Source organism: Aspergillus heteromorphus (genome assembly GCF_003184545.1).
Source record: "Aspergillus heteromorphus CBS 117.55 chromosome Unknown BO70scaffold_14, whole genome shotgun sequence".
In the NCBI taxonomy this organism is placed as follows: domain Eukaryota; kingdom Fungi; phylum Ascomycota; class Eurotiomycetes; order Eurotiales; family Aspergillaceae; genus Aspergillus; species Aspergillus heteromorphus.
Window position 1 is genome coordinate 388,183 of NW_020290419.1, and position 27,835 is coordinate 416,017.

The following is a 27,835-nucleotide window of genomic DNA, read 5'->3' on the forward strand; positions in this document are numbered from 1 at the left end:
AACAGACTCCTATATACTACAACTAGTTGCCCCACGGTGGCCGTAAAGCTACTGTATAGAACTCTAGGGAGCTCTTTTGATGTAAAGGCAATGTGGATCTTATTGTTCTAGCCCAGACGACAACGGCAAGTAAGTATGAGAAACGAAAGAGGAATCAACCTACGTTACGATGATCGCACCAAGGCAACATCTAGAGCTTTTCCATGGTAGTTCCAAGGCAATCTGAAGGGATGGCTAGGGGCCAGCATGTTTCTGCGTATGCATCCGTAAAGTCTGTATACAATGCCATTACCCCTAAACAAGCTAGATCTGGTTTGGATATAGATCTACTGCCAGGGTCGGTAAAAGCCTCATACAATCCCATATGCAGGAACAAGGTATGATTCAATGCTATGCAGTCGTGGCAAATATGTAGCAGGCTGATTGGGATGTACCATACCAGTCAGATCGGTTGACCTGGTCAATATAGTTTGCTCGTCGCGTCATAGCACACTAGAAGTATAACTCGGGTGTGTGTTATCTTGGAAAGCAGAGGTTTCTGACTGCATACGCTCAGGATGTGTACAGGAGCACCTTGAGATCTTGTTCTTCCTTGATTCATTCCCGTGGAGGTGTAAGGAATGATATCCGCGGGATACTATGCATACTTCAGTAGTACAAGGGTGAAGCCCGCCTCCTCCCGGGTGTACCTGAGTATACTATATATGGGATTCTAGGGGTCCGCAGGTAACTGCGGGTAATGTTAGTCTTTTGGCTCAGTGGCAACAATTCTCCTAGGTTGCGGTCTTACACACGGGGTATTGGGGCTTGAGCTGGGTCAGTGGCTGAGTAATGTCAGCCAGGTAGTTAAGTAATTGAGCTCGTGGAAACCACGATGCTTTAGATAGCAAAAAGTGGTACCGCAGAACTATGTCTCCGCAATCCGCACGGACAGCTGCGTTACTGGACCATGTGGCATCCCGTATTTTGTTCCTGTTACACGAGTGCAGCTGAGTCAGCGCTTGCCCCGCGTTGCCTCGCGAACCGGTGGCCGAGGTTTGCAGTGTTTGGTCGGGCTTGTTGTTGTCCCTCCGGCGGGCACATGGCCATAGCTTCTTCCTTCATCCGTAACCCATGCCAGTCACTATGGCAATCTCTACCATCCATGAGATCATCACTGGGCTAATCACTCACTAATTGCTGCCCTCTGCACACTAACTCACTAACGCCTTAAGCACAACCCTTGATCTATCTATCCATTATGTTTAATCAAAGATAGCAGATCTGGTTGGGCTGATCCGATCTCTCTAGCTCGTTCCATTCCTGGTCCACTCCCCAGCCACCCTTCCGAATCTCATTGGCCCTGTTCCGTTATATTAGACACTTACTTCATAGCTCTGCTTCTTGGAGCCAACTCATCATTCTGCCCCTTCCCCAGACCTCCTTCCACCCCCCGTGGTATGACTCCTTGAGAACAGTTTACATGGCCAGTATGATGCACCGGCCTCACTTTCACAAGCCTAAGGAAGGCGAGCGGAAAGCCTCCCCTCCTGGCCCAACCTACATGTCTAACGACCAGATCGGTATGTCTTACGTTATGAGGCAGAGCTGCCGCATTCCCCGCCTTCGCTGAAGTGCTGACGGAGTGCCCGTTTCTGCTTAACGGATCAATATTAATATGTGAATTGACAGCAACCTATCTAAAAGATCTACGGTCAAATCGCCCTGCCCGTCCCGGGGGATCCAGGCCGCTCCTTGCAAAATCAACCGGATCATCATCTGGTGCTCAAGAGGACCTACCTCCGCGGGCGGCATCTGCGATGTCGTCGTATGGACATTCGGAGGAGCACTCGAGCATGCCAGGAACCGAGGTCGAACATCCTCGAGCTACCAGCTCCCTTTCCAACCATAGACCAGCTTCGTCTCGAGGCGTCTTGGGTAGCCCAGTCGGGCGCCCGTTGGTCCATGAACCGAGAACAGTCCCCGTACGGCAAAATATCTCACCTGCTCGAGCTTTCAGCCGTGCTGGTCCTACCTCCCCAGGTTCCGCTTATCGTGAGAGTCACCAACGGCGAATAGAGAAGGAGGAAGCAAGATCTTTACGTGATGCACTGCAAGAGATGGACCTGGAGGGTGATATCGAGCTCCATCAAGCTGCTCAAGACGAGGCTACAGAGCTGGTGTGGATGCATCAGAACCCTGGCTTGCCTTACAAGAATCCATATGCGCCATATCATAATCCCGATTTGAGCTCGCCTGAGAAAAGCCCAGATAGGAGTAGTTACTATCCACGGGGGCAAGAGCTCGGCTCCCCGACTCCGCGAAGGGGCAGTCGGCGCCTTGCATACCAGGGATCGACCGTCAGCTACAGCGGTCCCAAATCGGATTATGAAAAGTCTACAGGCTATGAAAACTCACAACCCATTTTCGGGGAAGAGCTTCCGAGCCCGAGGAAAGACGGAACCCTGCGGAAAAACCTCAAAGTCAACTTTGCTTTACCCCAAGAAGAAGTATCGCCTAAGCACTCGAGCAACAGCCATGGGCTGGGCTTGGTGAACACCGGCAAAGACTCATCGAAGGGAATATTCAGGAACCCCCATGATCGGATATACGAAGAACCTCGGCTCGCTTCCCGCAAAGATGAGGAAACTCGTCCCAACTTTTCGAGATCAGATTCATCGGCATTGAAAAATACGCCACGGAATGCTCTTCCTCGCGGATCACGGCCACTTCCTAGTCGGTTCAGTAGCTTACCGTTTGTTGACAAGCTGTCCCGTTTTGAGATCCACAAGAACCCCCCAACCCAATCAAGAAACCCTGAGTATAAAATGAATAGCTCGCATTCACAGCCATTCATGGGTCCTTCAGTGGTGGAGGAGCAGGTTCCCATGAAAGATGGTGTCGAGATTCGTGGCGATGATATTCGTGCAGCCACAAGCAAGAGATTGAAAGACCGGAGCACTTGGTTACCCATGCCAACTGCCGTAAGTGACCGTGCTGGCCGGCCGATCGTGAGTTTCGATCCGTCTTGGAGGCCCACCGAGGCGCAAAGTCCCGGCAAGCGAGATAGCCCGAAGGGATGGGACGCGACCCCAATCGCTCCTTCTCCAGAACCTTCTGCCCCGACAATTCAAATATCTGAGGCGCTATCGATTCCGGTCATTAACTTGCCAGATGACAAGGAACCAACTATCTCCGAAATGGCTGGCCCATCCCAGAGCCGTGCAACCAACGAGAGGTCATCTTCAATCCCGGTAAAGAGCAGCGAACTCCCCAACCAGTCTCCTAAGAAACCTACGGCAGGGCTAAAGGATCGCTGGCTATCTACCTACACGCGCTCTGGTGTACCTACTGCGGCATGTGAGGCCTGTACTCTCCCAATTGCGGGAAAGATCGTGACTGCTGCTGGGACTCGGTTCCATCCAGAGTGTTTCGTGTGTCATCATTGCCAAACTCCCTTGGAATGTGTTGCATTCTATGAGGAACCAGCGGCAAAACGCAATGAACGACTTGCAGAAGCCCATCATGATGACGAGGAAGCTTTCGCACCGAGGTTTTACTGTCACCTTGACTTCCATGAGCACTTTAGTCCAAGATGCAAGAGTTGCAAGACTCCAATAGAAGGAGAAGTGGTCGTTGCCTGCGGATCTGAGTGGCACGTTGGTCACTTTTTCTGTGCCGAATGCGGCGATGTAAGACCTGTCCTTCGATGCCAAATTTGTTGAATTTTAGCTGACTTCCCCTAGCCTTTCAACGCGGAGACGCCGTTCGTAGAAAAGGACGGTTTTGCATGGTGTTTACAATGCCACTCCCGCCGCACAGCGCCTCGGTGTCTTGGCTGCAAGAAGCCTGTGTTGGACGATGTTGTGATTAGCGCAATTGGCGGACAGTGGCATGACCAGTGCTTTGTTTGCCACGAGTGCGGCGATGGATTCGGTGCCGATGGTCGATACTTCGTTCGCGAAGGTGGACCACGAAGAACAGCCAAGGGACGCATTATCGGTGGGCCAGTTCAGCTGGCCGTCTGTGAAAGATGTGAAGGCATCCGATTGAAGGCCTCGCCTTGACATAGAAGATCATTTTGAGTCTTCAGGAACCATTCAACTAGCCTGGAAGATACTGGCTTGGAAATTGATCGATGTGATGATTACCTTGACGATCTACATGTGATTGGGTGCAGTACGCCCAGCAGCATTTCCCCACTGTCTGATTGTATTTTTTTCGATGAAACATGTCAATTGCATAGCACCCAGCGGGAGTTTTCCAAGAATGTGCATATGCTTAGGGGTATTATGATGGTACTCATTCATTTTTCTGATTTTTGCACGGGTCATTTGTCCTCGGGGTTTCCGTCAGAATATTATGTGTTTAAGTTACTTCCATTCAGAGCGTTCATTAGGATACCTCTGACATTAGTAGACTTTTCGGGGGGGGGGGGGGGAAACTGATCAGATGTTAAGTTGATATACCAGTTCATTTAAAGCCAGTCAGGAAAGACGCATGACTACTATAGATAAGCACAAGCACGCATCGCAGAGAGAACACCCAAGCACCGTATATATGCAAATCTAACTTTTATCTCAAGAAAGACTACCACGTTATAGACTCCAACCCCAAATGTAACAGGAGGATATCAAGCCCACTCAGGGTCCTGCTTCCTCCTAAACACAGCCACATACTTGTTCCCCTTGTTTCTCGTCACCTTCTTTCCCTCCTCCGTGGCCTCCATCATGACCTTGACACAGTCATCCTTCTCCAACTCCTCCTCAGACACCCGCTCAAACAACTCCTTCACAGTCCCGGCCCCATTCGCTTCATCCTCCACCGTAGACTCGTCGCGGAAATGCCTCAAGATCCAATGATGATACTCCTCCACATCGGTAATGGTATACAGCAAGCCGCCGGGCCGCAGCGCATACGCATACTCGGCATTCAAAGTCTCCGAGATAATGCGCGCCTTGTGCTTCCTCGCCTTGAAATGCGGATCCGGGAAACAGATAAAGATCTTCGACAGCTGCTGCTTCTTGAAGAAATTCGGGAAGAACTTCATCGTGTTGCTGCGGATGGCGGTGATATTTTGGTAGCCTCCCGGGACGAGAGCGGTGTTGGCGGTCGGGTCGGGGATGGCCGGGGCTGCTTCGGAGGGAGTATCGGCATCGGCATCGGCATCAGTGGTGGGAGCTGGGGTGGAGGTGGAGGAGGCGGGTTGTGATTGCGACTGCGACTGCGCCTTTTGTTGTTGCTGGGTGCGGAGAGCTTGGATCCGCGTGGTTAGGTAGTCGAGGACGGAGACACGGATTTCCATGCCTAGATGCGAGTCTTCGTTAGATCATTGTCGCGAGTTTTTTTTAAAAAACCCCAGTGTCTGATGTCTCCTTGGGAAGTCACAAGTAATACATAATACATACCAACCATCAAAGTCTCCGGCAACAACCCCGCAAGCCCAACAAGCAACCCCCCAAACCCACATCCAATATCCACAACCTCAACATCCTTCAACAACTTCCTCGTTCCGATCAGGTTCGTTTGCGCGGGGTCCGGGTTCACAAAAGCCGGGAAGTGCGACGCCCAGTCCATATGCGCCGGTGTGACAGGACTAGAAGAAGAAGAAAGGGGGGGGGAAATGTCAGCACCATTTCCCCCTCCGGCATTGCCAGCAATTCCAGCCCCAACACCAAGGTGCAAGACAACATACTAATTCAACTGATGATCCGAGAACGGATTCGCATGCGCCCGTTGCCGGTAGAACTTCTTCTTGGGGAGTTTGACATGGGCGATGGCGGTGGTCTCTCCGTCCGGTTTCGCGGAGGCGGCTTCGGCGGCGTGTTTGCGGTACTCGTCGCGCTTTTGGCGTTTGGGAGGGGGAGGGGTCATTGTTGCAGGTGTGTTTGTAGAGGAGGAGGAGGTTGGAGTCGAGTTGGTGGGATTGGAGGGGTGGGATGGAAGATCAGGCATTGGTGATCTCGAACGAGGACTGGAGAGGGAGGTTGATGTTGCGGAGGTGCGGAAGGAAATTTCACGCTTTCTGGAAGCGGAGAAAGAAGTTCAGTTAAGGTTGGCGGAGATTTGACTGACGTCCGCACCGCGCTGGGCTCTTATCAGCTACCACTTCACTTCTCGTCGCGATATATACCCATATTTCAAGCATCATAATATTTGTTAAAAATTTTGCACTTTTTTTTTGATCTAATACCTTCCTTACCTTGGAAAATGCCAGCCACCATCCAACCGCCGTTCCAATTCCCCTCGACCTACTCGTTCCCGCCCTTCTTCACCCCGCAGCCCAACAGCGCAACCCGCACCTCCCAGCTCCAGAAATGGTCCTCCCTGATCCAATCCTGGTGTCGCCATCACCGCACCTACCGTCTCTCGCTGATCGAGGCGATCGATTCCCCCTTGTTCCATAACACCACGATCCGGAAGCGGTTATCGCTGAGCGATGCGCGGGATATCCTAGATTGGATGGCGGGGCCCGAGGAAGACGCCGGTGGCGGTAGAAGGGCCGAGTGGATCGACGGTGGGAAAAAGACGGTCGCGTGGATCTGGTGGAAGAGGCCGGAGGAATGGGCAGGTGTTGTCGCGGACTGGGTATGTCAGACTTTGGTTCTGGGATTGCATGCGGCTTGCTTACTGTGTTGCAGGTGGAGAATACTGGCCAAAAGAATGTGGTGCTCACTGTATATGAGCTGTTGGAGGGGGAGGCGACGATGTCCCAAGGTAGGTAGAGTCGTTCTTTCTCCTGCTCGGCGCTGTTGAACGATGAACTGACCTTGGTAGAATGGCATGGGATGGATCCAGATGTGATGCTCAGGTCCCTCAATGTCCTCGTTAAGCGTGGCAAGGCACAGGTCTTTGGTAGCGAAGGCCAGGAAGGCGTCAAGTTCTTCTAGGAGATTTGATCTTTTCATCTCACTATTGATGTGTTGGTCTTAAAACATAACATAACCATCCGTTGGCAACGCTGTGAATATGGTAACTATCTTCATATGAGGGAAAGTAAGAGATATACAAGATCCAGGCAAGTGACCCGAAATAGCTATGCAAGCTTCCGCCATCCTGAGCAGCAACTGTTCCAACGCAGCACTCCTGACACCAAATAGATCCCAATTACTACTCCGACTTCTCCGCCATCTCTTCTGTCAGCTCATATGCCTCTGCCGCATGTATCGTTTGGGACATGGCGATATCAAGGAGCCAATCCACGCGCACGATTCGTGGCGTTTTGTCTGTACTCTGGACCATTTGGCGGAATCGCCCCCATAGCTTGACTTGTTCTGGCACATTGCTGCTCAGTAGATACACCTCTTTTCGGCTGTGGTCGTCATCTCCCGAGCTCTCGTCACTCTCTTCCCTCTGCGATCGGTATGAAACGCGACCTCGGAATAGTGAGCATTCTCCTCCATTGGCATCCACGATGGACTTGAACGCATCGAAACCTCCGCGAATAGTCTCCACGCAATAGATCTGGTATCCTCGAAGGAGCTTGTTCTTGTTCTGTTTGGCATTCATCTTTGCTTCTTCTAGTGAGAAGCCATATTTCTTTTCTGAGGCCTCGTCTTTCAAAGGGAAGTCGGCAGGATCCAAGAGTTCATCCTTTTTAAGGCACTGCGTGATGAAATCGACGCTCACAATTGCTGGGCCGTATGCTATAGCATTGACGAATTTGGGAGTCCGCAGGATGGACGGAGCAGCAAGATGGGAGCATCTTCGGGCATCTTGGACTACTAAAATCCCGAGATCGCGAAGTTGTCGCTATTCAAGGTTAGATATGTGTTTTGTTCGCGATGTGTATATACAAGTAAACAAACCTTATCCGAGTCCTCCTTCTTCTGGTTCTTCACCCATTTCTGGTAGCCTGTGATCAAAAGGTGTATCGTAACAGCCGGTTTTGATTTCTTCTGCCTCTTTGCTTCTGTCGTGTCCTCTTCACTTTCTTCCTCTGCTTCTATTGATCGTCGCTTCTTGCTATTACTGAGCATGATTCGGTCTTCATCGGATTTGCGTCGACCGCCATAGATCACACCACCAACTCGCTTCATTTCTTTCTCATACAGCGCGATATCCGGTGCGATTTCATGCAGTCGAGCGGTCGCGGCATCCTTGGATTTGCGACTGCTCGTCGAGGAAGGGGTGTCATTTTCCTTTCCTTCAGATGTAAGTCGTGAACGCACAGGGGTCTGCAATTTCTGGCCATCAATTGACTTTCGCGATTTGCCGATTGCTCGAGGTGTTGCACCCTGCGGGTGGGGGATTTCACTTTCGGATTCAGTCACTTTGGTTGATGGTGGTTGCATAGAAGTCGATGCCTTTGCAGTCACAGTATTCTGTTCCTTGGTCTGCATAGCTCGTCGCGGGCTTGCAGGGGTCTGGGCTGTGCTCTCTGATGGGAAGAACATGCTCTCAAGTACCGATTTATCCAGCCTCGTGTGGCCAACGACTTCACCCAGGTTCGTTCTCTTGGGAAAGTGCGTGTAGCGAGGGTCGGAAACGGACTGCAGCTTCCACTTTGCGTAGCTCTCCTCCAACCATAGGTGGTTGACTACGTGCAACCCCCACTCCTTTGCCGCGGTACATTTTTCACTATTCCCATGGGCAGTCACTAGGTGGGTATTTTCTTGCTTGAGAGTCTTTGTGCACTCTGCGCCAGTCGCTGTGATCAAGTTCTCCAGGTAGGCTCTAGCTTCTCCAACATAATTGGACAAACTGATCTTGAGGCCCTTGAACCCCGGAATCTCCGAACGCGAAACAGGGTAGTGGAGCAATCGTCGTAGAGGCGATGTCCAGGTGTTGTAGGTCATGAGGTGGTAGAGCCACGATATGTTTCCTACATCCTTGTTCAACCTCGACGCTATGCGGTATGGAAACCCATCTCTGTAGCGACAGATCAAAATATCCGCCTTTGAAACATCAGATGTAACTGAGCCGCCACCATTGTTGATGATTTCCTCGATTGATCCGGATAAACGTGCCCCAATTCCGAGATCCGCGCATAGCATTACACTTTTATCTTGGAACACGGTAAGCTTCGGTTGTGTGTCGGACGATTTGACGGACGATGGAAGGGCAGCGGGATCTGTTGTTGATGCGCCGATGATATCTCGATTTTCTGAAGAACGTATCGGCGCATCCGGCGCTGCACGTAGGATTTCCGGGTCTGGGAGAGTATAAGGGCGCTCGTCAATCCGTCTTCCAAGTTTCAGACAGTCATCAAACCTATACGCGCACACGTTAGACCTTCCCAATGTCCGGGACGATTCATCTTACCAGTGTGGAAGCACTATCTTAATATTTAACTTCTTGCCGGCGATCAGGCGAGCCTTATCAGAGTCCGCGGTCAAATCAACAAGATGTGTAACCTGCTGAGAGATCTTGGCGCTATAGATCCCGCCTTTCGCCAAAACACCTCCAATTATTGCCTCCTTATCGCCTCCTGGAATATCGCCACAAGTGATAACCACGTCGTTCAGGAACAGTCTCGGATCGGGGCTGTATTGTCGCGGATTGGCTAGCTTCCTCTTCTGTAAGCACGCTTGCAGCCAGTAAGGTTTGACAACTGGTATCAGAGCCTCGCTTGCTGCTTCAAATGTCGGAAAGTCGATGGTGCATGACATCAGGTGGGTGAATTCGGTGAGGGGTGGGAAGGTGGCTGGCGGTTCGTATATTACAGTGTCAGCGCCATTTTCTTCCAACATGGATGCAAGCTTGATGTTTGTCAGTACCAAAGTAGTTTCAAATAGCGTGTTGGTGGTATATTGATGCAGGACGTACCTGATGCGCCGTATCAGCACTGAGATCTTTGGAGCATATGATACAGACTTTGCACTGGCTGAACAGTTGAAGCCTCCCCTCCTGGTCGGCCATGGTGAATTTTATGCCTCCAGATTCAATTCTATGGTCGTTGAATAATTTGTTCGAGGATGGGATGGTGGGACTTGCTCGCGGGTGGTCTGTTGCTGAAGGAGAAGCCACCGAGTGTTATCCGAGTTCAAGTGGTTTTGCGATGCGACGCGCGCACGCGCGCCTACACGACACCACGTCACGTGTAGATAAGATATGTCCCAGACCATCGTCAATAAACCGCTTCATGAAATGTCATGGCATCTACTTAGTAGACGACATGACTCATTGAAGACACTACTCTTGGGGGGGGTACATACTTTTTAGGGGACGTCTACATTTACCGAATACGGTCACTGATAACTCTATAGGTTGGGTTTAATTTTCTAGTAAAGAGGGTCTACCCGAATTGCGGAGTTATACGGAGTGCCTTGCTTTCTTCAGGCCTCGGGGAAATACCACCTGTAGTCTCAACTGCTACTCCGTACTGGTAGCATGGATTGTCCACGCAGCTTGTTGTTGCAGAAGGAATCAACCTCCTTTTTGTTCGGGCAAGATTCTTGGGTACATATATGGTTCTCTTGCGTAGCCTACTTGGAGACTGTACAGGAAGAAGGGGGACAGAAAAAATAGACATATCATTTCTCTCCCGCACCACAAAACAAAACAAAAAAGGAATGACAAGAGTGGGATTCGAACCCACGCCATGAAACCATGATCAGGAAGCTTGGAAGCTGAATTATTAAGGTGAACCTTAACCTGACGCCTTAGACCAACTCGGCCATCTTGCCTTGTGATGTGGAAAACTTTCCAATTTTTAACAATATAAGCCTAAAGCAACCTTCCTAATGGTTCCAAATCCGCAATATTTACTCCGTACTCCGTAGATCAATCCGCTTGATAAGTGATAGATAACAAAGCGGATACGGAGGAGTACGGAGCTCAGCGACATCCAAGAATATCTAGGTACTAGGTAGTACTCTCTAAGAGCACTTAGTACATGATGACATGATTGGGGCAATCAAACCATTGACCGTACTCGACACGCTGCTATAAATTGCGTGCCTTGGCATGGCGACTCTATGGATCTTGGCTCGACTGGAACCGAGGAAATGCTAAGGGTATATATACTGCCATGATGGTTGGCTAATGGGTTGTGCTGCATGAAGAATAGGCGCGCATCATAAAGATAGTGCGTGACTTGGTGGACGTTTACATGACAGCACCTCTAACCGAGGCCTACGAATATCCCCTCAAGTCTATACCAAGTATGGAGTACGTAGGCAAAACCAACACAAACGATTCCTTGCGCCGGACCAGTCGGGACTCGGAAGACGCACGGAAAAGACGCGGGCGAGTGGGAAATCCTGGCTGGGGATCTGCAGCCAATGGAGATGCTTCCCGCCCGGGGTTTGATGACTTCACCAGAAGCCATCCGCTTCGGGAAAATACTACATCACCTCGTACCTTTACACCGTCTCTTCTGGATTTTCATTTTTCTTCTGATTATAGCGTGACGAACTTGCTTACTCCTTTGAACAGTGGACTTATACCCTCCTCATTAGCCTGCAATGACCCAGTGCCTACCTTAAATGTGACTGCCACCACTTACATGCAGTCCATCTCAAATCAAACTCTTCCCAAGTCATATTACGCAACGTCTTAAACGAACCGAATGAATTGGCTTTCCGCTGTATCCCATCGCAAATAACCTCTCGCACTCCCCATACTAGCTCCCAGCACTAGCTGCGGGGCTCCAAACAATGTCAAACAATGCAGCCTACGCCGTGCCGCAGGTGAAAACAACCTCAACATGTATGCCTTGCTTCCAATCCTCTCATCACATCCACATCCAGTAAACAAATCCTAACCATCCTCCTCCCCGGAACAGCCTCCAAAACAGGCTTCCACTTCGCCGCAGGTCTCTGCTCCGGCCTCACCTCCTCTATCCTCCTCCAACCCGCCGACCTCCTCAAAACCCGAGTGCAACAATCCCAAAACGCCTCTCTCCTCCCAACCATCAAGACCATCCTCTCCTCCCCCAACCCAATCCGCAACCTATGGCGCGGCACTCTCCCCTCCGCCCTTCGCACCGGCTTCGGCTCAGCCCTCTACTTCACAAGTCTCAATGCCCTCCGCACAGGCATAGCCCAATCCAGCACCCCAATCCCTAACAATGGAACCGCCACCTCCTCATCATCCGCCCTCCCCAAACTCTCCAACACCGCAAACCTCACCACCGGCGCCGCCGCCCGCGTTGCCGCCGGCTTCGTCATGATGCCCGTCACCGTGCTGAAAGTCCGGTACGAGTCGGACTACTACGCCTATCGGAGTCTGGTCGGCGCGGGACGGGATATTGTCCGGACAGAGGGGATCCGCGGTCTATTTTCTGGGTTCGGAGCGACAGCCGCGCGAGATGCGCCGTATGCAGGGCTGTATGTTCTTTTCTACGAACAGCTGAAACGGCATCTGGCGGGTTTGGCGAACAGCTCTCCCTCGTCGGATCAGCAGCCGTTGAAATCGTCAACCATCAACTTCGTCTCTGGGGGTTTGGCTGCTGGATTGGCCACGGCGATTACGAATCCGTTTGATGCGGTGAAGACGCGGTTGCAGCTCATGCCTGGAAAATACGGAAACATGATGCGGGCGGTGAATTTGATGGTCCGGGAGGATGGGATGAGAAGCTTGTTTGGGGGGTTGGGGTTGCGGATTACGAGAAAGGCGCTCAGCTCTGCGCTTGCTTGGACGGTTTATGAGGAATTGATTCTGAGGGCAGATGTGCAGTGGGGGGCCAAGGGGGCGTAAATGGTAGGGTAGCCTTTTCCTTATGGGTCGGAGTTTTTGTTACGGGGATAGAAATGGGTTCGGATACAGGTTGCATATCATTATCATCACCATCATCATCATTGTATCATATAGTATATAACTGTTACCCAATCATCAAATCCCAACTCATGAGAAGGAAAATTCCATCAGAAAATCAAAGCATATCGCATATCAATATGTTGCACGAGACAGTTTCAGTCTTCGAAAAACCGCAAAAATAACAGAATCGCGATTGAAACAAAATCGAGCATATGTTGGTATCACACTTCGTCCCGCATAATCAAACCGCTAGATCAGGTGAAGATCCAGGCGCGTGAGCTGGGGCTCTTCTTCCGGACAAGATACATCTTGTCTTTCTTTCGGTCGTTCACCTTAAGCTCGGTCAGGGTGCTCGAATGTTGGGTGACGAGCTTTCCCTCGCGTAAACGCCGCGTATGTGCGAAGAGCTCTTCCTGGAAATCCTCCGTGATCCATTGTTTAATAATGATATAGCTACTGTCGACCTGTTGATAAAACATTTAGTACCGAGGCATCTGTCACTGGGGAACCGTATCCACTTACCTCATCCCACTCCCAGGGCAGACGGTAGGCGATCAAGGTGTCGGGAAGGAGATGCTTGCGATGGACCTAAGCCAGTGGGTTAGAGGAATGAGAGAGACTTCCTAGATGCTAGAGGAACATACCTTGATCCAGGTGGTCCGCGGAGGCTCAGGTTCCTTCTCCTTCTCCTTCTCCTTTTCTTTCTCTTTCTCTTTCTCGGGCTCCTTCTCTTTTTCCTTCTCTTTCTCGGGCTCCTTTGGCTTCTCCTCCTTTGGCTTTTCAGGCTCCTTCTTCGTTTCAAGATCTTTTTTTTCCTTCTTGATGATCTTGTCAAGTTCTTCTTCAGTATAGCCGAATTCAAGCCGTAGCCGTTCCTTGAAATCGTGGTCGCGTCTCTTCCTTTCCTCCCGTTCAGCAATCATCCGCCGCTCCTCGTTCAGCTTCCACTCTTCGATAGCAGCCTGTTTCATATGAGCCTCCTTGCGCGCCCGCTCTTGCTCGGCGAGTGTCCTTCTCATATCCTCGTCGCGAATTTCCTGTCTGATGCGCTCGCGTTCCTCATCTTCCTCGATCTTACGCTGGAGATCTTCAAGCTTTTTCTGACGCATTTTGTGCTTGAGTTCCTCTTGCTCCGCAGCCTGACGCTGGGCTTCTTCGAACTTGATCAGCTTGTAGCGATGCTCGGCCTCACGTTGCTCATCGTCCATACGCTGTTTCTTCTCAAAGCGCTCTAGCCGACGCAGCCGATCACTGATCTCATCCTCATACCAGTCCTCCTCCTCCTTCAGTACTCGACCCTCATGGTGAGGCCGATATTCATGCTGCTGCAGTTGCTGCTGCGAGTACTCGCGATGGCGAGCCAACTCGCGCTCCAAACGCTCAATCTCCTGCTGTTGACGCAGAAGCTCAAGGTCCTGCCGTGCATCATTTTTCTCAAGTACCCGTTGATCGATCATGAGCTCATAATCGCGGGCTTGTGGCCGTGGCGACGCCTCCCGGGAGACATTGTTGCTGGCCCGTGGGCGACGATGGCTCCGCAGCATGGTCTCATCCTCAGACTCGTAAGGATCGATGAAGTTCTGCTGCTGCTTGTGTTCCTGCTTACGATTCTTGGTGGAACTTTTGGTGCGGGCATCGTTCTTTGAATCGTTCTTCGAATCGTTCCTAGAATCTGTCTTGGCGTCGGTTTTGGCATCCGCTTTAGCGTCGTAGGTGTTGTTGACATCGACAATGACGGCGACAGGTTGGTTGCGATCGCGACTGCGATCGGGGCGACGACGGGCGCCCGTGGATGCAGAGCGATGAAGATGGTGTTCGTGTAGCACCGGACTAAGATAGGCGTTGCTACTGTGCTCAGGGCTGAACCGCTGGCGGGAGATGGAGCGTCGTCGGGTCGTGACTCTCCGACGAGGAGAGGTTTCTACCATCGAGTAATCGGTCTCAGAATAGTCCGACTCCGACTCGGAGTCGGTAAGGATATGGCGCCTGCGGTACATGGCGAATTTTCTTGATTTTGCCCGTCGCCTTTGGTGTTTTCTCTGCTATGTGGGCGTGGGCGTGGGTGGGTGGGTGGTATAGAACCGGGATGCAGGATAAGCGGGGGTGTCTCGATGACAGCCAGCAGTGACGTCGATGGTCGACAGCGAATCAGCCGGGAAGGGGAGGCTGGGCGATGACAGAACAAGAATACGGTCGGGGGGAGTCACGCCGTTGAAAGTCAAAACCATCCGACGATGGAAGCTAAGGCAGAAGCAAGCAAGAAAAAAGAGAAAGGAAGAGAAAGGAAGAAAGAAGGAAGGAGGGCCCGCGATCAAATAGGAGGGGAAACAAGAAACGGCAAGCAGCCCCTCGTGCCTCGTAAACGCGGGCGCTTCGCTCAGCTGAAGTGGGGGATTGGCATCATTGGGCCGACCTGATCAGCTGCGGGCGGCGCTTGTGCAGGATTCAGGTACTCACGACGACTGGACCTCAGATCACAGGCAAAGAGGCAGGATGCGCTGAGGGTATTATCAACGTCTGGCTATACATAATCCAGAAACCGTTGACATTAGAAGCTGTTCAACCTGGACTGATGTTGTCGACCTACCTATGCACCATCCTCTCCAACGCAGCGCTCTGTATCTACCCTGTGCGACAGCCTCTTCTAGTACTTCTCCTGGGGAGGTTAGGTTGGGTGTCTACTGTCTAGGGCGCGACCCACACAGTCCATTGCTTTCCGTGTCTAGAAGTCTAGGAACGGCCAGGCAAAGGCGATAAGGTCCTCACTCCTACCAGGCTACCCAAGGAAATCTACGGGACTAACCGCCACCGCATCCATGAACCCTGGACAACGTACTTAATCCTTTCCCACCTGACGACCGGAGAGTGCCTACTTACTACTGCCCTACTGCCCTACTGGACACATCTACTGGCCGGGGTAAACTCTGAATGAACCCGAGATGACTAGACTGTCATCGATATACTCATCACTGGATTCGAGTAATGCACACATGACCTTGGAGGCAGATGATAGAGGCATTACTACGGGGATAATTTTCTGGACCCTATAGGCCAGACGACTACTATCTACAACCATGGTCGAATCCCGCCCCCACCCCACTACTTAATCAACCAACACAGCACAGCCTTGTCGGCCGAGGCTGTACAACTCGCCAACGTCTTTGGCATTTTACTGCGTACGTGGGTAAAGTGGAATGCATGCCCGAGGTAGCCTCTACCTGTGAATTTAACTCTATTGTCACATTAACAACCTGGGTCTAGAAAGCATGTATCGACAAGCTTTGACTAGGTAGGAGCTCTAGTGTTCTCGCGTTCATGGGAATGTGTCTCATCTAAGAAGATACATAGCTCTCTACTCTATCGTCTGCTCGCTATTCATCCGGCGCTCTCAATAATATTCAAACCAAAAAACAACAACAACAACAACAACAAATATTTGCCATCATTCTCGGAGAGACTTGCATTCTATGGTAGCTATAATACCAAACACATATACATATGTGTAAAGCCCTGAAAGCGACACCAACACCGAGGTGGCCAGCCACCGACGTCAGACTTGATTTCGGACCTACAACAGTCTAGAGGGATTCTTTCTCTATAGCCAGCACATATGTTTGATAGACAACAAGACTACATAACATGATGAAGTTCCTCGTTTCTGTGAAAAGCCACCCAAAACCCCCATCATCCATGTTTTCTAAACATTCGCAAGATAACTCGTCACCCACGACCACCTTACCTGCAGTTGATGCAAGCAGCAAAGCCCAAGTAGGGGCCCACAAGATCTGACATTCTACCATCGCTAGGGGAGTAAGTCAGAATATCAAGTTACAGATGAGAAATGGCCGACCCATCAATCAAAACCGAGATTACTCACAGCCCAGCAAGCAACAGGATGACCATCCTGGCCACAGTGGACATTGCTGTTGACCTGTACACCGTGCTGCAGGGTATCCTTAGCTTAGAATGAATAGTTCAAGTCCAATATGGCCTACTCACTCCAATAGCCATCTGCACGCAATCTGATTCTCCCTGGCAATCGTCATCAGAGTGGCACTAGAAGTCAAACGAGTAAGCTTATGCATCGTTGTTTTTGAAAGGGGAGCTGGCCTATACTAGACATACCTCAATGCCCTGGGCACATCCATGCCACGATTCATCTCGAGCTTTAAGGCTATTAGGAACAAGCGCAGGAGAAGCAAGAACGCCGGCACCTAGGCCTAGGGCTGCAGTAAGGAAGATAATAAAGTGCATTTTGGAGGAGTGTTAATGTGCTATAGATGTGGAAGCAAATGAGCTGGATGATAGAAGCTGATGATTGTGCTGGTAGAGGCTTGAGTTTGCCCTTTCCTCAGGACTCGAATCGACATCACGGTATTTATATCTTCAATGTCGAGTTAGGCGCTCAGCTTTCTGCATTGTCGAGTCCGCAGATCTCCTGTCTGAGCCATATCCATGAGAAACTTGACGAATGAACGGGTTTGCTGATCCTCACAGTACGAAGAACAGGAAGAGATATGTCATTGTTCGAGGGATGGTGCCATTGTAGTACTCTGGTTATACGGAATGCAAGGGACCCTGGGCGAGAGGGCCTGCCAGTCTTCGATTCGTATTGATGAGCCTAGATAATAAAAATTTCCCAATTGGGATTTGCTATGTCCATGTGTGTCAATGCATCTAACAGATCTAGACTGGCACTCTATCCTCACCTCGAAGCAGCTGCTTTGACGAGGGCTCTCGAATTCTGTGTGTCGATCAAGATTGCGTTCCCGAAGCCAAAGCCGCGTTAGAGGCGGCTACCTCGTTGAAAGCCTTATTGCAAATATGACTATTATTAGAGAGCGACCGTACGTCGCACAGTACCAGCATCAGCACGATCTGAGCCTTTGTTGGCTTACCCCAGCCCCTGGCCGCGATTGTGGAGACGGAGAAGCAAATCCCTGAAGCTGTCTCAGATCGTTCTGCATTGTGTAGTTGTGCAGACTGCAGTCTAGGCAGTTATCTATACTACCCTCGAGGAACAGCTTTGCAACAAACGTCATTCGTGCTCAGTACGTTCCAAATAGTTGACCCAGTCACTGTGACACATCATGTATCTTATCAATGGCATCATGCAATCCCCCGAAAGCAAGCATCCTCGACATTGGTATTTTGGTGTGTCATATAAAGTGCATTTTGGATGACCAGAGCATGGCGATACACAACTTTGCCCTGACACTTGTATCACGACGGGATAACATAGCCGCATGGCGTGTGCGTACGACTTGGCAGCTGGGGTGATTTGAACTCGAGCTGTTGAGGGGTAAGATGCGATGGAGTCCAGAGCGTAGAGCAGCCTGGGTCGAGTAACAGCGGAAGGGTCTGATGGTTGCACACTTGGTAATGCTAGTAGGATGTTTGAGTTTCGCGCTTCAAAGTACCTACCTAGGCAGGAAAAGAGCGCGTCTTTCTGAGGTATCCTTATTCATTAGAGGTAATGCGCTACTGTATTTATTGGGAGCGACATTTTTGATACTGTAAGGTGATCACACTGTGAACGTTAGCCTTACGCCACCGAGATAGCAACGAGAGCCTTGGGTTAATGAAGTGCATGAACAAAAGAAGGATTAAGTAGCAACAGAAGAAGAAAGCAGTCTTGCGACTTCTACTCGTTTTACATCTGCCACTGATTTCTTGGGAGGTGATGCGAGGGATGCGGAGACTGGGGTCGTTGCGGGCGAGGCACGTTATTGCCCTGCAGAATCGGTACAGGTGAGTGAGAGCCGGCGGGGTCTGGGTACAGTGGACGGCGGACAAGCAACCCAAACCCGCCCTTCTGAGTGCGACGCATCATTCATTGTCATGACATCTGTACTAAACCTCTATATGCCGCAGCGATGTATGAACGTTGGCCGACAGAGCTGGACGGCGCTGCTCGTAGGATTTAAAGAAGCGAATGGAAGTATATGCTCGAGCCACAAGGACAATATGCCCCAGCGATGTCTTTCGGGAGCTTCAACCCAACTCATCTCGCACCGGCGGTGCTGTGGTGTTGGCCGTCTCCAGCGCTTTGCCCGCGAGTATAAACCCCCCCCCCTCTCTCTCTCTCCGCGGTACCTTCTCCTCCTCCTCCTCCCCCGCTCCCCCTTGTCCCCCGCTCTTCTCTCCTCTTCCTTCCGCCGCATCCTCGGCGCCTATTTCCCAGTGTTGCATCAAGGATCCTTTCTTCCAAGGGTTCAATCAATCAACCTCAAGCTGCCCCTGAAGCTCAAGCATGTCCTTGTCATCCTTTGCCTTTGGGGTTTGGAAAGTTCCGATAACTGTTGCCCCCTGCTAACTATCCCACCGCGGATAAGGCTGTGCCAAAGGTAGCATGCGTGGGAAGAGATCGAGACTGTGACCTTGATTGCGACTCATTAAACTCCAAGTAAATCGTCAATTCATGCGAAGTAGACCAAAGTCCCCCCAGGAACGAGATTACCTGACACAGGCAGTCAGAGTAAATGATAGATACTAGGTAGAGTGGTGCGACGCGTATATACCGAACCGTAATATTAAGTACTATTTAGTAGCTGGCCGACTCTGTCGTACTACGATGCGATCCCAACCTGCATCTGCCGCAAGGAACCAGGGAAGAAAGCATCACTCGAACAGACAACCACGCTGCACAATCATAGCAGTCGGGACACCAGGGTCAGAAAATACGTCGTAGCGACTGGGCTCAGACGTACTGTAAGTATATGCCGTGCTACGATAATCCTCAGGGGGTTCGAAAGGCCGCCTGTTGTCGAAGGCAACAACCATCATCATTGTGTAAGCTGAGTAGCCTGACCCATCTATGAATATTATAAGTGAATCGTGGCCTGATAGCGAGGCAAGAAGCTGACATTTGCCTCCTTCCTTTTACGAGAAAAAAGTAGCGAGATGTGAGACACCTGGGCCATTTGGTGATAACGAAGCATGGGTATTTGCATCCAGGCCTTGGACTCGAGCTCGAGATGCATGGAAGTTCCAGCTTGTATCACATTACATCATGGCGCCACTCCGTGCCACGCTACCTTACTCACGAAGTCGCCTCGGAGACCTAAGATAAGGGATTTCAAAGCGCATCCAAAAAGTAATTCGTCAGCGGAGTCGGTAGTATGTGGCATATTTTAGTATTGTGGCGTTGTAGGTGCATGTTGGGCTTCGGAGCTGAATGTCTCTCTCATATCTAGATGGGGAGGATATGGCCGTTAGCAATAGTTGCACGGCAGATTAGAGTCCTCCTTGGCTAGTCGGTGCTTCGAGAACGAAGCATGCATATTCTTGATATATTTAGGCATCGTTTAATGACAAAAAAAAGGAATAAAAGCCAATATGGCACCATCTTGAATTGAACATGTAATAGCCCCGGATGCTGTACCATATCGCTAGACTCCGGTGCTGAGCGCTCTGCGCATTGAGAAGAAAAATAATATCACCACACATCGGTATAGTTGCAGTTGATCCACCGTCACACCACGCTGGGGAGAAGGGCTAGAGCGCCACATAGCGCCCGACGTCCGCCGTCTAGAACTTCCATCCAGACTGTAACGTCTTCGGCAGCTGCATCCTGTTCTCCGACCGGAGAAGGGAAAGGTAGGTAGGCATGCAAAATCAGAAGCACCTTGTTGTCGTTGCCCAACTCAACTCAAAGAGACTGCCTAGACAACCCTTTCACGCCTTCCCTCCCGACTTGAGAATCTGTTCTAGATTCTCCCGGCTATTCTTATTCGTCATCTCGAGGTAGTGTAGTTTTTTTTCCAAGCCCGTGATATCCGATTTCAGTTCTCCGCTCTCGGTCGATAGGCGCTTATCGATTGTGTTCATAGGGACACCCACGAACCTGTAGCAATAATGTTGATTAGTACAGTTGGAACGGTTTATCCCCTTTTCCTAAGTATATCTGTGGATGGGATGGCAAACGGATTGGCCAAATCGAGAATGAACTCACATCTTGCCTACACCCTCATATACCCTTGTATCCTTAGGAAGTGTTCCGATCTCCTTGGATGTTAATTCTAGCATTCGGATATCTCTCTGCTTGGTTGTGATCTGGGCCTTGGTGATGCCGATTTGTTGCTGCGAGCTGATAGCCTGGGCTTCGATTTCTTGCAGGAGCTGTATCAATACGCGTTAGTGATTTGGCTTTGTCGGAAAGGTGAGAGAGGATGAGGGTCACCTTCTGCAGAGCTTCGTTCGGGATGGACATTTTGACGGAGTTGGAGTGAGGGGTCTCGCTTTGGCGTAGAGGGGTAATCCGGGATCGCAGATTTCGTGGTCCCAAGATATGAGGTGAGCGTGTATAGAGCAGATCAAGGCAGATTTCGCTCGGCAATCAATTAAGATGCTGAGTAGATTGGGTATTAGGGTGATGAAAGACTGTTTGTTGGTTATGGTGCTACTGATTGAGCTCGACGATGAACTCATCGGCAGGCCCCCGTTGTCATTGGCTCCGGGGCCTGGGCGGTAGGAGCTGCCGGATTTGGATATCAATTTAGGGTTTAGGGCTACGGTCCAGAACAACTACTCAGGTACCAAGTAACTACACTGTTCACATTATGAGTTGAATAGATTTCGATGATAATCGGCCAATCTGGAGTAGATAATAGCAAGGTTGCTAGTACATCATGGAGGCGCGCATCTTGTTGTATTCAGCCTGAGTAGTTGGTGGATATTTGGCCGGATTTTCCTCACTCATACACGAAGGGATGCATTCAATGATAGAGTCGGGATCTGGGCCCATAAAGTAAGGAATAGAGAAACGCTCACGCGTCATCCGATTTGAACCCTGGAATCGATCAGAGAGTTGCGGCAGTCCGACACGGTGGTTGGTTGAGCGGAGGCGATCTGGATAGGTCAGCACAACCCGAATCCCTAGTCTGGCCATTGCGGCTATCCAATCTTTCGCAGAGGAAACATCTAGACCAACCATTACTCCACATCTGTAGCAAATCACCAATGTTCATAACGATGGCGTTCTTCAAAGGCGTAGCGGGTACGAAGGTGCCAGGCCGAGATATGTCCTCTACCTCGAGGCCACCACAGTCATCCTGGAAAAGCATTGTCATTGAACTCCAATCTGTATGTGCCGGGCACCGGGCTGTTCGCTCTTGTTCCAGCTCCTCAGCAGGGACGGGAAGATAGTGCAACAACCGTAGCTGATTGTTATAGCCGGAATGTTTTTCTGTAAGGTAGAGCTCGTCCTGTAGATTCAGGCCAACGGCTAGAGCACGCAAAATCTCATTGCCAAGTTTATGACACTCAGAGTAGAACTGAACCATAAAGTCCCGGAACCCTGGCAGTGTTTCGTCGGGTATCCATTGGTTTGGCTGGTCGGTGTTTTGCTCACTGCCAATGTCGTAGATCTCCTGTAGTTACCATCAATTCGAATCCAAAAGATTAGAAGACAATACCTCCAAGCGAATCTTCCTGAGTGAGGTCATTGACATAACAATACAGAATCAAACAAACCTTGACATCCGGGACCTCTCTCAGCTTCATTCGGATCTCTTCATCGTCCCCAGTGCTCATAACTTGAGAGACCTTTTCCAAACCAGGCCATGAGTAGCCTCGATGCACAGCCCAGCCCTCAGGATGGGGGGCCCGCATCTTCTCTTCATCGGAGAGGTCGAAAAGGCATCTCATCCAGTCAAATGTTTTATCAAGAAGCAACTCGGAGAGAGAATGGTTCACGATATAGACAAAACCAACTTTCTGGCAAGCCTCCACAAGTTCGCGCGCGACTCGTCGACGAGAGGAATCATCCTGGGTATTGTACCACGGTGAAAAGTCGACGACGGGTATTTTCATCCCAGTAGGCCCGCTGGCAGAAGACATGTTTTGCTTGAGACCAAGATGGTTAGTAAACTGGAAGAGGAGATGAAGTGCTGTAGGACGGTAGGATGATTCAGAGCACCATCCGAATCGGCAGGTGCGTCCCAGTGCCCGAAGGTTCCAGTCACATGCTCTACGACCTGCGAGGTGCACGCATGAGTTCGACTGTAGTAAGCAGAAGCACACCCAGCGGATCAGACAGGATCAGATGTGTTATGTATCTCGATCATAGAAAATCTGGAGGTGAGACCTGAGTGCATTCAAATTCACCCATGTGGGATAGCTCCAATGTTGCCAAGCGTGACATCACCATGTTAGTTGGCAGCCTAGCAGACAGACCCTGACCAGAACTGGAGCAGAATTTACCCACTCCAGGGACACCGGCGGAGTCCCGGGGGGGATTTCCAGACCCCAAATGGCCAGTGCAGGCTTTTCGGGAAAGGCGGGCCAAAAATAGGTGAATGAAGATCCATTTTCGGCCGGGCGGCTGGTCATGTTGAGGGGCCACGGGCGACGCTCCGTTGCTGTGGCAGGGGTCGCGGTGGACCCGGCGCTGCCTGAACAATCTAAAGATGCAGTGTCCATCACCCACCTCGCCCGGTGTCCGATCCGGCTTGCTCCAGGAAAGCAGACTCGAAAAGGATTGATCCCGAGAAGAGAGGAATTTAAGCGACACGTATGTGAGCTCTTACCCGCCCAGTGCCAGTTCATGGTGCTTCTTCTTACAACTACTCCGATCGGCGTTTACTAACATCTATATCTCTACCGCTTTCAGTAATCTGTTGATCGCTGCCCTCGCCGTCGCAGAACTGGACACCCAAATTCGTACAAATACACTGTCAACACATTAACGGGTTCTTCGAGGAGGTCCTCCGCGCATATTCCCCGCTACTCTGTCCCATCCTGTCCAGTGGGCGTACTATAGCCCTAGTTTTGAGCATGAAGCTTTCCGGGTGGATCTCGGCCACATTTCTCGCCTCGACTGCATTATCTACCACGACGACAGCTGCCCCATCGATTGATACTATACCGTTCAACTCTCCCCACAGCGCAGACGCAAGCTGGAGGGCCTTCGAAGTGCTACAATTGCTGAGGAAGCGGAGTGACAATTGTCCTTCCGGCTACGACCCTTGTTCCAACCTGGGTCGCTCGAACCTTTGCTGCCAGGACGGAACAAGATGCACTCGCGATGCTGCGGACAACGTTGCTTGCTGTCCGACCGGAGCAAGCTGCACGGGCACACTCTCTGAGACTGGGAGCGGAGGATCAACCAGCAGCTTCCGATTCCCTCAGACGGCTACAGCTACGCAAACTGCAGGCGGGGGTGGTGTCACGCTCACAGGCTCTACCCTTGCTGGCGCCTATCCCTTCGTCGTCATCCCGACGACATTCTCCAACGCCGGCGTCTGCTCATCGTACTATTCTCTGTGCCAGAGCGAGTACACCGGCTGTATCTCGCAGCTTGGAGGAGGCTACGCGGTGACTGTGGCTGCAGAAGGTGGAGGAGTTACCCGGGCTGGGGCGGCTTCTGCTGCCATTTCAACGTGCTCGAGCTTGAGTGTGGAGGCCTGCCACGGCCTCAACATAGGGTACTGTGGCGGCTACAGTACTGATGTATACGAGAATCGAGGCGCTACCCCAGGACGAAGTTCCAGCCTCGAGGACCTCTTCTTTGGCATGCTCATTGGACTGGCCGGGATGCTTGTGTGAAGTTATGACTGATTCGACGTTTATGTGAATATGTATGAGTTACGGACATACGCCCCATGATACATGATTTGGGTTACCGTGGCTCTCTCGGGTGACCTACCCCTCCAGATCGATATGTTGACGCCCCGATTCCCCTGATGGATTTGACGCACTTATGAAATGATTCAACGAATGAAACGCTATGGTTGAGAGACTATGGATGTTATGTCATGTGATGGATACTCTTCTGGCGTTCTGTATATAACAATAGCAATGGCAGTCAGGGAAGCAACCGACGGTGGATTTTGAATTAAGCCGTAGGTAGAGTCATAGAAAAAGCAATCTGTGGCGCATTGATCGTCTGGGTAGGTACGGAGTACAGATAGTAGATAGCCATGTGCAGTGTACAGTCCTGATGTGCTGGGGCCACACCGCTTCACCACCGCATCGTTTCTAGGGCTTACGGAATAGAAAGAGCATCCGAGGTATCTATCTAGTAGGCGTGTTCCTACAGCTGCATACGAGTAATGCATGCCAAATCACTGCCCAAGTATGGTGTCATTCCATCGGGCGACACGTAGGAGGCGTGAAGTTACTCTGACAGTCGGACTAGATACCTGATTCGTGTTGACCAGGTAGGCAGATGCAACCAGTACCTGACGGACGAAACTCCGTCGAATCAGGGAAGGGACTGCTAGACCGACTCATCACGGGCAATATTCTGTCGCGATGGAGCCAACAGCGCTTTGGGCCGGTCTGCCCGTGTGCCGTACTTTCTCCACCGCGGGCAGAAGATGACGCTGCCAGCCTGCCAGGAACGGAGGAGCAGGAAGAGGGCGAAGGGAGCGGGGAGACAAGGTGACAGAGGGAGGGGCAACAACAACATTGTCGGCCACATCCCTGCGATTGGCTCACGCGTGGGGCAGCCAAAAAAAAAGCACCAGAAAAGTGGATATCCCAGCCTCCGGAATTTCCTTATTTAATTTATGATCTATGTTTATCTTCGTCGCCGATTTACCGGGTGTTGCGGTGATTGGTGGCGGATGTCGCAGGAAATGCGGTGGTTGGGAAGGCGACGGGGGAGGCTGGGATCAAGAAGAACGGACGGCCTGCGCTCTCTTGGTCGGGGGACTGCATCTCCATCTCCATCTCCATCTCGCCCTCGCTCTCGCTCACCTCTTCTCCCAGACCCCCCCATTCTTTTTCCTCCTTGGGGATTTTCTCTCTTCGCTTGTCTGCAAGCTCCCGGTGCTACTCTCACATTCCATCGATCTATTGCTTGGCTCTCTCTATCTCTCGTGGCCTGCTGTTTATCGCTGCATATCTCGCTTTTCATACCACACTTTACATCCGAGTCGGACGCCGAGACAAGACGTCGTTACGGGTAGCGATCGGAATCCAAGGACAATTCCGATCGCATCGTGGACTGACCTCGTGGTTGTCATTTATCCCAACATCCCTCCTTCGCCATGCATGCGTCCCGCATACTGCAGTCCGCCATATCGATACTGACCTTACTGGGTCAGCTCCAACCCTCGATAGCATCGCCATTGGAATCCGAGGAGAGCATCGACGAAGCCACTCTAGAGAAGCGCTGCTCCAACCCTTGCGGCTACTATAGCCAGCTTTGTTGCAGTTCGAGCGAGACATGCACCACCAACAGTGACGGCGAAGCAGAGTGTGTCAGCGGCGGAAGTTGGGAGTACTTCACCACTACCTATGTTCTGACGGAGACCGAGACCGCCACATTCACTTCGACGTGGAGCTCCTATCTTTCAGCGACGTCAAGCGCCGGAAGCTGTAATGCTGAATATGGCGAGACAGTCTGTGGCAACAACTGTTGCGGTCCCGCCTATATCTGCTCCGACAATCAGTGTATCATAGGAAGCACATCAATCTGGGCGACTGCCACTGCGACGCCCCCCGTGCGTGGAACCACCCTGTCGACTGTCACCCAAACAGCCCCCGTGACAACCACCGAGGGTTTCATCGCCCCTGTGAGTACGGGAGGAACGCCGGCGGTTGGAGTCAAGGCCAGGAGCGGCGGACTCAGCGGCGGCGCAATTGCGGGTATTGTTATCGGAACAATCGCTGGCGCATTCCTATTGCTGCTTATTTGCGCTTGTATGTGCTGCCGTGGAGCACTTGATTCCATCCTCGCTTGCCTGGGTCTCGGTGGTGGCAGGAAGCGGAGAGAAACGACCTACGTCGAAGAGCGTCGCCATCGCCATTCACACGGGACTACCACCAGGCCTGAGCAACGTACTTGGTTCGGTACCCGTCCTACAGCATCCTCTGCAGGTGGTGGTAGGAAGAAGAAGGACTCTGGAATGGGTGCTTTGGCGACAATCGGAATCATCCTGGGTGCAATTGCGCTGTGCCTGGGACTGAAGAGACGCAACAGAGACCGTCGGGACGAAGACGAGAAGACCGATTACTCCTATCCGAGCAGCTATTACTACTCCTCCGATTATTACACCAATGATGGTAGGTTTTGTCTTCTTCCTATGATCATTCTCAGCATGCATGCTAACAACATTGTAGGAAGCGTGGTGACAGAAGATCGACGCACAAGAGATACTAGACGTACTAGACGATCTCGCACCCGCTCACGAAGATGACGAGATGACGAGATGACGATATGACGAAAGCCAGCTCACGACCCCCTTCTTACCTTTCTTTTCCAAGTTTATCGACCAGACCGTGCATGAACAGGCGCTAATTTGGGTTTATGATTTGATGTATTATGATTTTTCCTCCCACCCCCCCCCCCCGCAATGTCCGCAATGTGTGATTTTCTGGAAAATTCATTGCCTGTACGATGATGAGAAATGTTTTCATGTTCTAATGACTTTGGCACGATTTGCCCCCCCCCCTGGATCTTCCGCATGAAAGCATCGGAAGAAGCGACAGGGAAATCAGATGTAAATAGGAATTTAAAAAAAGATAAATAAATTGATAGCCCAATAGATGGTATTGCACATACTAAAAGCTCCTGATCGAAGGAAAATGGACTCGGGTTTTCCGGCAGTCGTCACTAGATAGCCACGAGCATATCGGATCTGAAAGACGTGGAGATCCGAGAATAGGGACCATCGGGCTACACGGCCAGAACTGCAGGTACAACATCCGAGCACCTCGAGGGTGAATCCCATGCACCATATGCATCGAGCCGGAGTTGTTGGCCTCCGACTTTGCCATACTGCACATATCTTGATCCAGCGGTCATTCTTGATAATCATGCACCTGCCGGAGTAACTCGTGCGCCTGAGAGATAATGTAAGCGCAGCTGCAAGGCGGTCATCGGCGGCCAGCAGACCGGGCCTGTCTGGGAAAGTGTTCCATTGTCGAGATGCTGGATTCACTCGAAGTAGCAGCAAGGGAAGAGTGATGGCGAATCAATCGACGGTGACTCGATCCATGCCACTTGATCAGGCAGATAAGAGCAGGTCGCGCCCGACAGGGTCCAGAAGCAGCGCGGCACCTCCCACTGCCCAGACGGCACAAACTGCCCGGGCGGAACCTGCGACTCCCCGCCTCCCGTAGTCCAAGCCGTCCAAGCCATTCATCCACCATTTCACGCTTCCTCCGTCCTTCGATCCCGCCGACAACCCCCTTCCCTCGCTGC

General features: G+C 51.2%; 11 protein-coding genes and 1 non-coding gene across 12 annotated transcripts; 5 read left to right on the plus strand and 7 right to left on the minus strand.

The window, feature by feature from the left end:
* Nucleotides 1–1,128: 1,128 nt before the first annotated feature.
* Nucleotides 1,129–4,321, plus strand: BO70DRAFT_315866 (LIM domain protein). Its single transcript, XM_025540332.1, has 3 exons — nt 1,129–1,562; nt 1,672–3,671; nt 3,726–4,321. Exons 1-3 carry the CDS (start codon nt 1,463–1,465, stop codon nt 4,044–4,046), a joined length of 2,421 nt encoding a protein of 806 aa, XP_025398935.1. The 5' UTR covers nt 1,129–1,462; the 3' UTR covers nt 4,047–4,321.
* Nucleotides 4,322–4,528: 207 nt separating this feature from the next.
* trm8 (tRNA (guanine46-N7)-methyltransferase) lies at nt 4,529–5,972 on the minus strand. Its single transcript, XM_025543348.1, has 3 exons — nt 5,675–5,972; nt 5,388–5,575; nt 4,529–5,286 (listed from the first exon to the last, which is right to left on the minus strand). Exons 1-3 carry the CDS (start codon nt 5,932–5,934, stop codon nt 4,613–4,615), a joined length of 1,122 nt encoding a protein of 373 aa, XP_025398936.1. The 5' UTR covers nt 5,935–5,972; the 3' UTR covers nt 4,529–4,612.
* Nucleotides 5,973–6,087: 115 nt separating this feature from the next.
* On the plus strand, nt 6,088–6,869 carry BO70DRAFT_337556 (ESCRT-II subunit protein VPS25; the record flags this gene model as incomplete). The annotated part of the gene is made up of 3 exons (XM_025541162.1): nt 6,088–6,567; nt 6,621–6,696; nt 6,757–6,869. Exons 1-3 carry the CDS (start codon nt 6,190–6,192, stop codon nt 6,867–6,869), a joined length of 567 nt encoding a protein of 188 aa, XP_025398937.1. The 5' UTR covers nt 6,088–6,189.
* Nucleotides 6,870–6,907: 38 nt separating this feature from the next.
* BO70DRAFT_429661 (DNA repair protein) lies at nt 6,908–9,840 on the minus strand (the record flags this gene model as incomplete). The annotated part of the gene is made up of 4 exons (XM_025548088.1): nt 6,908–7,731; nt 7,788–9,192; nt 9,244–9,680; nt 9,748–9,840. 4 exons carry the CDS (start codon nt 9,838–9,840, stop codon nt 7,090–7,092), a joined length of 2,577 nt encoding a protein of 858 aa, XP_025398938.1. The 3' UTR covers nt 6,908–7,089.
* Nucleotides 9,841–10,494: 654 nt separating this feature from the next.
* BO70DRAFT_t180 lies at nt 10,495–10,607 on the minus strand. Its single transcript has one exon. It is a non-coding gene; the product is annotated as a tRNA-Leu (tRNA).
* Nucleotides 10,608–11,284: 677 nt separating this feature from the next.
* On the plus strand, nt 11,285–12,745 carry BO70DRAFT_429662 (putative mitochondrial carrier protein). The gene is made up of 2 exons (XM_025548089.1): nt 11,285–11,631; nt 11,708–12,745. Exons 1-2 carry the CDS (start codon nt 11,580–11,582, stop codon nt 12,619–12,621), a joined length of 966 nt encoding a protein of 321 aa, XP_025398939.1. The 5' UTR covers nt 11,285–11,579; the 3' UTR covers nt 12,622–12,745.
* BO70DRAFT_362588 (uncharacterized protein) lies at nt 12,680–14,980 on the minus strand. Its single transcript, XM_025543349.1, has 3 exons — nt 13,326–14,980; nt 13,204–13,269; nt 12,680–13,145 (listed from the first exon to the last, which is right to left on the minus strand). The coding sequence occupies exons 1-3, from the start codon at nt 14,676–14,678 to the stop codon at nt 12,936–12,938; spliced, it is 1,629 nt and encodes a 542-aa protein (XP_025398940.1). The 5' UTR covers nt 14,679–14,980; the 3' UTR covers nt 12,680–12,935.
* A 1,382-nt stretch (nt 14,981–16,362) lies between these two features.
* Nucleotides 16,363–17,091, minus strand: BO70DRAFT_429664 (uncharacterized protein). Its single transcript, XM_025548090.1, has 4 exons — nt 16,807–17,091; nt 16,681–16,737; nt 16,559–16,624; nt 16,363–16,483 (listed from the first exon to the last, which is right to left on the minus strand). The coding sequence occupies exons 1-4, from the start codon at nt 16,933–16,935 to the stop codon at nt 16,475–16,477; spliced, it is 261 nt and encodes an 86-aa protein (XP_025398941.1). The 5' UTR covers nt 16,936–17,091; the 3' UTR covers nt 16,363–16,474.
* Nucleotides 17,092–19,985: 2,894 nt separating this feature from the next.
* On the minus strand, nt 19,986–21,086 carry BO70DRAFT_429665 (putative prefoldin subunit 1). The gene is made up of 3 exons (XM_025548091.1): nt 20,864–21,086; nt 20,636–20,802; nt 19,986–20,527 (listed from the first exon to the last, which is right to left on the minus strand). The coding sequence occupies exons 1-3, from the start codon at nt 20,891–20,893 to the stop codon at nt 20,359–20,361; spliced, it is 366 nt and encodes a 121-aa protein (XP_025398942.1). The 5' UTR covers nt 20,894–21,086; the 3' UTR covers nt 19,986–20,358.
* A 215-nt stretch (nt 21,087–21,301) lies between these two features.
* Nucleotides 21,302–22,494, minus strand: BO70DRAFT_371543 (isopenicillin N synthase family dioxygenase; the record flags this gene model as incomplete). The annotated part of the gene is made up of 3 exons (XM_025544805.1): nt 21,302–21,531; nt 21,614–22,052; nt 22,156–22,494. The coding sequence occupies 3 exons, from the start codon at nt 22,492–22,494 to the stop codon at nt 21,302–21,304; spliced, it is 1,008 nt and encodes a 335-aa protein (XP_025398943.1).
* Nucleotides 22,495–23,120: 626 nt separating this feature from the next.
* BO70DRAFT_429667 (uncharacterized protein) lies at nt 23,121–24,519 on the plus strand. The gene is made up of 2 exons (XM_025548092.1): nt 23,121–23,194; nt 23,294–24,519. Exon 2 carries the CDS (start codon nt 23,458–23,460, stop codon nt 24,226–24,228), a length of 771 nt encoding a protein of 256 aa, XP_025398944.1. The 5' UTR covers nt 23,121–23,194; nt 23,294–23,457; the 3' UTR covers nt 24,229–24,519.
* A 723-nt stretch (nt 24,520–25,242) lies between these two features.
* On the plus strand, nt 25,243–26,975 carry BO70DRAFT_362594 (uncharacterized protein). The gene is made up of 2 exons (XM_025543350.1): nt 25,243–26,694; nt 26,752–26,975. The coding sequence occupies exons 1-2, from the start codon at nt 25,677–25,679 to the stop codon at nt 26,826–26,828; spliced, it is 1,095 nt and encodes a 364-aa protein (XP_025398945.1). The 5' UTR covers nt 25,243–25,676; the 3' UTR covers nt 26,829–26,975.
* Nucleotides 26,976–27,835: the final 860 nt, after the last annotated feature.

Excerpts from the sequence above, each read along its gene's own strand:
- BO70DRAFT_315866 (XM_025540332.1), top strand. The coding sequence starts at position 1,463 with ATGGCCAGTATGATGCACCGGCCTCACTTTCACAAGCCTAAGGAAGGC. Across the intron at positions 1,563-1,671 it reads CATGTCTAACGACCAGATCG|CAACCTATCTAAAAGATCTA; the intron begins GTATGTCTTACG and ends GTGAATTGACAG. Across the intron at positions 3,672-3,725 it reads TCTGTGCCGAATGCGGCGAT|CCTTTCAACGCGGAGACGCC; the intron begins GTAAGACCTGTC and ends GACTTCCCCTAG.
- trm8 (XM_025543348.1), bottom strand. The coding sequence starts at position 5,934 with ATGCCTGATCTTCCATCCCACCCCTCCAATCCCACCAACTCGACTCCA. Across the intron at positions 5,576-5,674 it reads TCGGATCATCAGTTGAATTA|TCCTGTCACACCGGCGCATA; the intron begins GTATGTTGTCTT and ends TTCTTCTTCTAG. Across the intron at positions 5,287-5,387 it reads GCCGGAGACTTTGATGGTTG|GCATGGAAATCCGTGTCTCC; the intron begins GTATGTATTATG and ends ACTCGCATCTAG.
- BO70DRAFT_429667 (XM_025548092.1), top strand. The coding sequence starts at position 23,458 with ATGAAGCTTTCCGGGTGGATCTCGGCCACATTTCTCGCCTCGACTGCA.
- BO70DRAFT_429664 (XM_025548090.1), bottom strand. The coding sequence starts at position 16,935 with ATGCACTTTATTATCTTCCTTACTGCAGCCCTAGGCCTAGGTGCCGGC. Across the intron at positions 16,738-16,806 it reads GATGTGCCCAGGGCATTGAG|TGCCACTCTGATGACGATTG; the intron begins GTATGTCTAGTA and ends TTTGACTTCTAG. Across the intron at positions 16,625-16,680 it reads GCGTGCAGATGGCTATTGGA|CACGGTGTACAGGTCAACAG; the intron begins GTGAGTAGGCCA and ends GATACCCTGCAG.
- BO70DRAFT_362594 (XM_025543350.1), top strand. The coding sequence starts at position 25,677 with ATGCATGCGTCCCGCATACTGCAGTCCGCCATATCGATACTGACCTTA. Across the intron at positions 26,695-26,751 it reads CGATTATTACACCAATGATG|GAAGCGTGGTGACAGAAGAT; the intron begins GTAGGTTTTGTC and ends ACAACATTGTAG.
- BO70DRAFT_362588 (XM_025543349.1), bottom strand. The coding sequence starts at position 14,678 with ATGTACCGCAGGCGCCATATCCTTACCGACTCCGAGTCGGAGTCGGAC. Across the intron at positions 13,270-13,325 it reads CGCGGACCACCTGGATCAAG|GTCCATCGCAAGCATCTCCT; the intron begins GTATGTTCCTCT and ends CCACTGGCTTAG. Across the intron at positions 13,146-13,203 it reads TGCCCTGGGAGTGGGATGAG|GTCGACAGTAGCTATATCAT; the intron begins GTAAGTGGATAC and ends TTTTATCAACAG.
- BO70DRAFT_429665 (XM_025548091.1), bottom strand. The coding sequence starts at position 20,893 with ATGTCCATCCCGAACGAAGCTCTGCAGAAG. Across the intron at positions 20,803-20,863 it reads CGAACGAAGCTCTGCAGAAG|CTCCTGCAAGAAATCGAAGC; the intron begins GTGACCCTCATC and ends GTATTGATACAG. Across the intron at positions 20,528-20,635 it reads TATGAGGGTGTAGGCAAGAT|GTTCGTGGGTGTCCCTATGA; the intron begins GTGAGTTCATTC and ends TTATTGCTACAG.
- BO70DRAFT_429662 (XM_025548089.1), top strand. The coding sequence starts at position 11,580 with ATGTCAAACAATGCAGCCTACGCCGTGCCGCAGGTGAAAACAACCTCA. Across the intron at positions 11,632-11,707 it reads GGTGAAAACAACCTCAACAT|CCTCCAAAACAGGCTTCCAC; the intron begins GTATGCCTTGCT and ends TCCCCGGAACAG.